Below are 10,175 nucleotides of genomic sequence, written 5' to 3' on the forward strand. Positions count from 1 at the left end.
CTGTTCGAAAGTATGTGATACTGCCAAGAAAAATACATGTCAAACATTGCCATTCAAACAGCATAAAATAAATGTACCATGATATGATATGATGAGAAAAAAATTCTGTTTAGAATAGACATTACTGAATATGCAAGAACATACACTTGATTGTTGACTGATTGTTTTAAGTTGTTAAAAGGGTTCGTGCAACTGCAAAATTCCTCTCTATAAACCCTTTAATTGTCTCGAAAATCATTGCAGAAACACCCCTTGATGAAAACAGTATAATTATACGCCCCTTGCACTTCCTTTCTCCAACACTCGTGTGTGTTGAAAAGTAAACGCTTTATAGTATATCCTTTAAACTGTCTTAGCTATTTCAGATTTTCAGATGTAAATATCTGCCAGATTATTTCTTTGCGATAATTCGACTTCGCTGCTTCCAGCATAGACAGCCAGGTCTTGAATTTGTTTGCTTAATAACTTATAGAGAAAACATCAAAAGACAGCTTTACTATTCATTACATTCTTATCTTTTGATGGTGTTCATAAAACATATATTGGTCAATGTAAATTTATTTGAGAATTGAAAGTTATTTCTTGCGCGTGTGTACGGGTATAAACCACATTGAAACTTCTGGTAAATCCATTATCCGCGCTGCTTTGATCTTGTCATAGAAAAGTAATTCATGTGGTTTAAATTTTGTTAATGGTAAGGCTTATGGAAGGTTGGTGGTTCTAAGGTGTCCACTCATGCCTTAAATAAGGCTTTGATAGGCATCTGGTTCTTCCACCACAACCAAAAGCTGGAAAGCGCTAAATGACCAATGATGGTATCGGTTGTGCAACTCAATAAAATCCAATTAAATAATCTGTCAGCAAGTTTTCGTCTTTAACTTCAAATGTTGAAACTTAGTTTAAAATGACTAAATCCATGAAACCAAGGGAAGATACTAAAGAAATGAAATTTCGATGCGTAGCTTTTATTTAGTTAGAGCTCTATTTATATGCAAATTGCAATTTATTTAAACTACGATTGATCACTCCATTCTCGATTTCGGACCAATCCTTGCAGTAAATGGAACATTATCTCATCAACGCTGTAATAAGGCAAAGATATAGTTCCAAGTGAACTCCATCTATGTAAATGATTTCCGCACTTCAGAAAGTATTCAAAAGCTAAGCTTGATACGTTTGAACAACAAAGGCTCGAAACAGTCAGACTGATGAATGCATTCTAAAGGAATAAAATAGTTTTCTATAGAAAAATCAAACCATAAGCTGGAATATAGATCTGTTATTTGTATTCTAAATATATAATATATTAGCATAACTATGCATTTATCAGGACAAATTGTCACCAGTAACAAAAGGTATTACAGAATGCGTGTTAGTCATTCTTTCTGTAGCAGTATACAGTAAAGCGAGAGCATGGAAATGAAACCAGCATTTTACTGGTGCATAATCTTCTGATATGATAAGTATTACATGTGGTATTAATCGCATTACATGTAACTCTGTTGTGTTTTAACAGGGAATATTTTCAGTAATTCAACAGTATTAATATATGTATATAAAGGATGTATTATTCAGCTATTTTACAGGATATATGTGTCAGTAATGTGCTGCCAATATCACATCAGTTATAATCAACAATGACAGTTATTGTTAAATATAGTATTTAAAGTGTCACATCCTCCGGTTGGTTTCTGTCCTAATGTAAGTCTCAGCAACACGCTTATTAAGTACCTGCCATATGGTAGAAATCAGATACACAGAACACCTTTACTTCTTTCAAAAGTCGATGTTAGAATCTACTTTGCAAATATGTCATCTTCAAGATTTTCCAAATGCTCCTCGTCTAATGTTAATGGTGCATGTTGTCCTTCAGCTACAAGTGTATATACACATTTATCTGTAATATAATTGAATCGAACAGTTAATAAAATAAACTCTCTTTTTTGAATATTTACAGTACTTTCTTTAATATATACACAGGCTAAAGATAGGCTTCACTTTCTGAATACTATTTTGTATTATATGGTATCTGGTGGTATTGTTATATTTATCACTAGTTTTCAAAGGAAAATATCCATAACCTCGTAGAAAATGGTCCATGAAAATAAGTTTTATATGAAACATAAATATTAAATTTCATTTATGATCTGGTCAGCTTTTATGATATTGTTGAAAAGTAACTTAGCAAACCTGCTATAACATCAAAACGCTTTTAGTAGTATAACTGAGAAATTCGCATATTTACGCTCGAACAAAAATGCGTTATCTAGCTGGCTTTACATGTATCAACACACTTTTTTCTGTGCTATGTTTTTCTTTTTGTTGTTGTTTTTTGTTTTTTGTTGATTTTTTTGTGGGGGCTGGATTTTTCGTGTGTGTCCTGTTTTACTTTTTTTATTCATTCATTTTTTGTTTGTTAATAAACCTATGACAAGTCATTTGTTTTTAATTAAAACGGAGACATTATTTTAACATTCAAAACAATTTGCAAACTCACTCATAAGCTCGATTAATAATAGAAATACTCCTTCAAAGTACTTTTTTCATTAAAATAAAATCAAAGATAAAAAGCAGGGCAGTGCTGAACAACAAGAAAAGAAATTCTCTGTACTTCCTATCATCGTTAAAAATACGACTTCTTTTATTTACATATAAATGTTCTAGTGTCTGGCATTTACAAGGGATTAATTGAAACGCTAGCACCACATATAAATGAGGTTTTGCGAAAATGGCAAAATAAAATGCCAACTTTCTGCCATTCTTATTTATAAGGTTATAAAATTGTTACCATCCAAACAATAAAAGTTGATCAGCAAGTAAATAAAACTGTATGTTTTATAAAAGAAATGCAATGAAAACATAAGTAAATAGCCATTCTTTGAACAGGTTATAGCAATGACACTTTCTAAATAAACAGTTGAGAGTCGGTATCCCGAATTCAAAGTTTTTTACTTCGAACTAACCGAAATTCGACTTCAAATGATTCATTATTTAATTTCCGTGATTTCGGGACGGAACCTGAAAATGACTTTGAAATAATCAGAATTTTCCAGATATCGAGTTTCAACTGTATTAAGTTTAGCTTTTTCTGTCCTTCATGCTGTCGGAGATAAACACATTGAAGCATGCAGCAGACTTTAGCAACGAAATAGTACTGAGCTGACTGAAAGTCCAGGTAAATGCCGCACTCAGTATTATCGAAGTCGGCCCTTCCTGTTCCCGTAATTTATGAAACACCAAGAAAATGCAAAACAAGTAACTGAATCCTAAACAACATTGTCGGGCAAATCATTTGAACACTCAAGAACAAAGTACCCGGGTTATGTGAGTGATATGTTAGAAAAATCTAGTGTACACTCACTGAATGGCTTTCCGGTCAATAGTCGACACAATTGCCCAAGGTCCGAACGACTGAGAGCGAATAGTTTTGACCATTATCAGCATGCCATCAAATAAGAGTTGTATTAAATTACATTATGAATTGATTTTCACTTACATAATATTTCGTCTCATTAGCCCAGTAAACATGTGTAGAATACAGGCTGGTCATATAGCACAAACTATGGACCGGCGATTTATGTTAAAAAATAGCGAAAAATAGAAAACAAAATGTAATTGGCCCGTGTGCTATTCAATGGAAAAGATTTGCTCGTTTCAAGGCCAGAGTAAAGGAGGCGAAACTTTTAATTTTTAAATTGTTTTCTTTTCGACTATAGTTTTGCCCAATTTAGCCATGTATCTCGTTCATAAGTTTTGTCATTTACCGTCAATTGCTTTTAACGAAGTATTCTATAAACTATTTTATACGCCTTCTTATTTTCATCAATTCGCAATTTAAGACTTACAAATAGGCATCTTTTGATAGTAGAACTATTTACATACAGATTTGTATGAAAATACTATTGTTGCTGTGAATTTTTGTCTACAGCAACAAATGAGCCGCACCATGAGGAAACCAACATAGTGCATTTGCGACCAGCATGGAACAAGACCAGCCTGCGCATCCGTGCAGCCTGGTCAGGATCCATGCTGTTCACTAACGGTTTTTCTAATTGCAATAGGCTTTGAAAGCGAACAGTATGGATCCTGATCAGACTTCGCGGATGCGCAGGCTGGTCTGCATTCATGCTGGTCGCAAATGCACTATGTTGGTTTTCTCATGGCGCGGCTCAAATGTTAAGACAAATATCTAGTTACAAATTTATAGTTTACTTTCCTTCGTCTTCTTTGATTAAAGCGTACCTTTTATGAATACCGTAAAACTGAAATGACTGGCATGATATTTTATCAGGAGGGCACACTCCAAATGAAATTAGTTAAGTGGCTCACCCTCATTGAGAACCTGCTTAGTTGCATACCTTCTGAAATTTCTTAACAACGGTCACGGTGGCTGCAAAAAGTTGTCCCGTATTCGAACACAGTGTTGTTCTTTCTAGTTCTTTGCAATTGTTGGGTTCGCTTGCTGTTATTGTGACCAGATCAAACCGAAATGCTAAAATTCTGATTAACTGCGTTCTGAATTTTGTTCAATAGAAATTATATATGAATTTTCAGCAATATAAAAGGGGCAATCAATACAAAAAATTAGGGTCCTTTGCCTAGTTATTTATCTAAATGAGGATGCCAATATTCTACATTACAGCCCTTAAAATTTTGAGAAAAAAATGTGTTTAACTTTATGATAAACAGTTTTTTCTAGGAAAAGAAACAACAGGAGTCGTAACTTGGTCAAAATGATAATAAATGATAATTTGAGTACAATGTGCGTGTGTGCGTGCGTGCGCACGTGTGTGTGTGCGTGCGTGTGTGTGTGTGTGTGTGTGTGCGTGTGCGTGTGCGTGTGTGTGTATGTGCAGAGAGTAGCTTTGGTTCCAATGTGGGTGCAGTGTAGCTCTGGTTGCAATGTGTGTGAGCAGTCTGGTTGCAGTGTGCACAGTGTAGCTCTGATTGCAATGTGTGTGCAGTCTAGCAATGGTCGCAGCTCTGGTTGCAATGTGTGTACCCAGTGCAGCTCTGGTTGCAATGTGTAGGCGCAGTGTTGCTCTGGTTGCAATGTTGCGCAGTGTAGCTCTTGTTGCAATTTGTGTGCCTGGTTTCGATTGGTGTGGGCGAATCTTCCGGAGGAGACTTAACATTCTCTTTATAATTAAAGTTATCTCGTTTGATTATCAAATAAATCTGTTGTTTGAAATAATATAAACCGGTATGTTAATAGATTAATAATAAAAACAAAACCGTATTCAGTGTTAGTTCAACAAACGTATCTGTAGGCCTCCTTCATGACGTTTTGTCCGATGTTATATTTCAATGATACATATGAGTTATAGTAATACTCTATATACACAAAGCGGGTTTTTATAATAATACTAAATCTCTTAAAATCAGTCTGTACTTATTTATACATTTCTGTCTTCACCAACTACATGACAAAGAAATGCTCGTTATGTCGAATTGGTTCGTTATTTTTTGTCTCAGTGGAGCATATGGCAATTTAAAAGTATTTATTTTTCATAGAAAGAAGGGTCAATCCTCCAACTAATTAAGAACATAAATGCATTATACTCTGACGGGAAATAAGAAATGTTTTTCTGATCACAACTGTGTTCAAATTCAGTCCCCATCTGATGCTTTCAGCATAAGTATCGAAAATGAATTTCACACCAGCAGTAAGATGGATGTGAACAGTCTCTCTCTCTCTCTCTCTCCCTCTCCTTTTTTTCTCGCACCGTTCGAAAAATGAAAAAATCACACCCATTGTAGGTTATAACTGTATAAATGCAAAACAATAACATTCAATTGTGAATTAAAGGCGATATGTTCTATTTTATTCAAATTTGTACTATTTATATAATATTCAGTGTGGCCAAGCCAAGCCTTTTTACGGTATCGCAAACACGTGAAAAACATCTCGATTTAGGTATTTTTTTACTTGACGGATTTTAGTAATGTAAAAAGCGTCTAAGGAAAACTAGTACATTCCTCGGCACGAAGCGTCTGCCACACACTCTCAATATTTTCTTCCAACACTTCGCCTAAATCCCAGCATGCACGTCACCTATACACTTGGTCCGTGAAAACAACACCTGGGCGAAGTGTTTGAAAAAAGTATTGAGAACATCTGACAGAAACTTTGTGTCGATAAAAGCTTTCGTAATTTAATGGAAAGGTATTCAATACCAAAGCAGAACTGTGCAATATTGTCATGTGGTATTTGTGCATTGAGGGGATGGGGTAAAGGGGGTATTCCGTATAATCAAAATCTAATTATTTATAATCAAGACCCTTTTATTTCAAGTAAATGCGTCTTCTTGGGGTTCTACATACTTTACAATTTATCACTGTTTTCTAAATACAACTGAACACAACAATCTTCTCTCAAATATTTTTTTTATTTAAAGGCTGCTTGCATCAATATAAATCCAAGTTCCTGACACCATCTTTTGCCAATAAAACCAAAGTTCACTAAGAGCCATAATTTTTTCATCTTAAAACGTTTTTGGGTAATTTTATAACAGAAAAATCTGGCAAAAAACGTAACAGAACATTTTTTTAACAAGTTTATATACGCGTGGTAAGGTTGACCCATCCGTCCTAGCTTGATCTGGGCTCATCGATTTAATGTTTCATAATTTGAAATAGTTTACCATCAAAGGATACCTATTCAATAATTAGCACTGAATGTTTGATAACGAAACGCAGTTTTTACGTCATAACTACATATCTTCCACACATTAAAATACGATACAGAACCAATTCCTTATGTTTAAAGTAACAGTATAATACTAATTCAATGAAAAACATTTCGGATTAAGTATTCTAACATGGCTCAAACTGATTGCCAGTTAAACAAAGAAAAAGTTCAACCCCTGTATATTCTTCGTTAAACAACGGTTGATGCGCTGACCGGTAAGACAGCATTATGACGTCAATTATGATGTCAAATTGGCACATGATACCCGGTTCATTACTACCCAAATAAATGAAACCCAGCAAACTTTTCACCAAAATACTTCAATGACCATGTAAGAATGAAAATAATCGAACCCTTCTTGTAGTTTGTAGTCTTATTTACCACGGTTCATTGTACAGATTCTTAGATATTAAACCACTCGGGCGTCAATTCCTGCGCATCTGAACTCTGAACCGTGATAAAATAGACAACAAACCAGTTCAAGGCTGTGATTATTTGTTAAACAAAGTATATACAAAGAATCATACACGTACAATAAAATATCAATAATAAAAGTGAATTACGCGTGTAACGTTAAGACTATGCGCTATTGTTATATTTTTATTATTGAGGCTAATACATCAAGGCATTCATTTCTGCAACCATGGCGGTGATAGGCAAGTAAATGATACATGTCATTTAATATATGAGAAAGGTAAAAGCCATTAGTTTGATCACACAAGTTATTATTATTATTATCGTTGGAGTCCATAAAATCGCGGAGACCATTAATTCGCGGCCATTTTGTTTTTCTCCCCGGTCATGTGATTTTTAAGCTTCACGCGCCGGAAACCACGTCAGCGTTTACTACAGTGTTTACTCTAGCGTATCCAGCTGTCAAACAGTCAAAAATGCGTTTTAAGCAGGTGAGTGCATTAAATATTATTCAGTTATATAAATTTTACCTTTAAACACTATTCCCTTATTAAAGCCATTAAAAACACACATTTTTTTATCACAAAATGAATGTTTGGAGTCAAAAACTCCTCCGTCTGCTTTGTTGACATTTTATCAATGGGGGTCACGTGACAATAATTGTAACAAATTTAGGCCAAGTATAAAAAAATAAGTTTCATGTAACTATATCTCTTAGCTATAATATTTTTTTCTTTTCTTTTCAGACCAATCCTCAGCCTATCAGAAGCAATCCTCAGCCTGTCAGAAGCAAGTACAGACTGTATTCACCAAGTGCATTAACAAGTGCATACAGATGTGTTAAAGAAGATGGTTTGTCAGAGACAGGGTTCTAGGAAAAATTGACCCAGAAACTGTTGTTATGGGAAAAGTGCCCCTATTTGATCAGTATGAAGAGTCAAAAATAGTAAATCATTTTAAAGAAATGGCTAGCTACGGATACGGTTACACAAGACAAGAATGTGTTGATATAGCTTCAGATTATGCTGTCCAGTAAGGAAAAAGGGATAAGGACAAGCGTCTGTCAATAAATTGGTTGAAAGGATTTTTACATAGATGGCCAGAAATGAAGGTTGTGAAACCACGTGGGTTAGAGTACATTCGGGCTAAAATGACAAAGGAAAGCACAGTCATGGAGTACTTTGAACATTTAGAGAGGTGCATTAGCAGACATGACCTAGCAGATAAACCACATCTCATCTTTAACATTGCCGAAAAGGGACTAACTATAGACCACAAACCCCCCTATGTTGTAGGAAGCTCAACATCAACTGTGCAAGCTGTTACTTCTGTTAAAGGTCAAACAGTTACAATGATAGGCTGCGGAAGTGCTAGTGGTGTCTCAATTCCACATTTTTTCGTATTCCCAGGGAAAAGAATGAATTCTGATCTTTTGAATGGGGCCTCACCTGGAGCTTCAGGGACTATGTCGGAAAGTGGCTGGTCAAATACTGATGTGTTCAGGAAGTACTTGAAAGATCACTTTATTAAGTTTGCACCTGGTCGCCAAGGAGAGAAGATAATTCTTTTACTAGATGGTCATCGTTCCCATGTTGCAGTTGACCCTGCTGAATGGGCTAAACAGATGAATATCATTATCTTTGTGTTACCAGCCCATACAAGTCACATATTGCAACCCCTTGATGTGGCTTGCTATGGGCCCTTTCAAAGGATATATAATAACCTTTGTCACAAGGTTATGAGACAGACCTCAGCTGCTATAACAAGGTACAATATTTGTGAAATAGCCTGCAAAGCATACTCCAAGGCCTTGTGTGCAGAGAACTTGCATGCAGCTTTTCAGAGGACAGGTATTTATCCCATAAATAAGGAGGCCATCCCAAAGGAGCATATGATCCCATCAGAGGTGTTTTGCACTCAGACAGTGGCTAATGAGGATGGGAATGACAGTGACGCCACAGTAGAAGGGGGTATTACTACAAATGCAGCAACACCTGAAGATCTTTTTGAAAAGCAAACCCTCAAGCTCAAAATTGTGAAGTCAAAATTAATTAATAAACCACGAAAAACCATGAGCAAGCTTGTTTCAGGAAAAGAGCTGACAAGTGATAAAGTATGTGAGGCCATACAACAGCACATAAAAGATCAACCTAAACCTACCAAAAAAACCTGCTAAAAAACTGCCAAAATGTCAAAATTAGAGAAAAAGTCCCCAATGGAGAAATCAGTATCTCCCAAACCAGGTCCATCACACATTAACTTGCTTGTTAGTTCTGAGTCTAGTTGTGATGAGGATATTGAAGATGAAGAAAAATGTTGTGTTTGTGGACTTTTTACACCAACAGCACTAGCTAATGCAGTCTCCATCACATTCGCAAAGTGGGCTCAATGGCATGGTGAATGGATATCCATGTAATCACAGGACCCGTCTTATTCACTGCACTGATGTCAGAGTAATAAGAAGAGGGGACACATTCCAGTGCCCTCACTGTGAAGTCATGGAAGAGTAAAACTATGTTGTAGGCCATAGTAACTGTTAATAGTTATTTGTTTGTTACTGTTGTGAAATACTTTCTTAAAAAAAAACACTAAATACACGTTACCCTACTAAATGAATAAGTTTGGCCTTTTAAGTCACGTGATTCAAGTACCAGGATGCTACAGCCTCGTTTCCGCGAATTTATGGTTTGCAAGCGGCTGACATTGTTTATTTGACAGGATTGTTTTGAATTAACTTTACTTCTTAATTAAATGGAACAGAATTTATTGGAATGGTGTTTGTACAGTATAATAGACATATTTGATAAGGTGTGTAAATATTTTCTTCTGACAACCTTTATTTATTGAGTTTACGCTAAATATAAATAAACACCGCGAATCAATAGTCTCCGAGGATATTATCATTATTATTATTATTACTATACCAGATTGATCTAGCGCCCTTATCCTGATAAACACCGCAGCCATACAGGGCGGGAGATTCATCCTCTGCTAGTACAGACACAGAGCGATCTGACCAGAGGGACAGAGTGAGATAAAGCCCCAAGAACAGATAAAGAGAAATCCTTTT

The 10,175-nt window shown here is 35.5% G+C and overlaps 1 protein-coding gene across 1 annotated transcript; it reads left to right on the top strand.

Annotated features, from left to right (window-relative positions):
* The first annotated feature begins 8,210 nt into the window (after positions 1-8,210).
* Positions 8,211-9,281, top strand: LOC128558884 (uncharacterized). The gene has a single exon (XM_053549144.1). The coding sequence runs from the start codon at positions 8,211-8,213 to the stop codon at positions 9,279-9,281; it is 1,071 nt and encodes a 356-aa protein (XP_053405119.1).
* The last annotated feature ends 894 nt before the right edge of the window (positions 9,282-10,175 follow it).

This window comes from Mercenaria mercenaria, chromosome 8 (assembly GCF_021730395.1).
Source record: "Mercenaria mercenaria strain notata chromosome 8, MADL_Memer_1, whole genome shotgun sequence".
Lineage (NCBI taxonomy): Eukaryota > Metazoa > Mollusca > Bivalvia > Venerida > Veneridae > Mercenaria > Mercenaria mercenaria.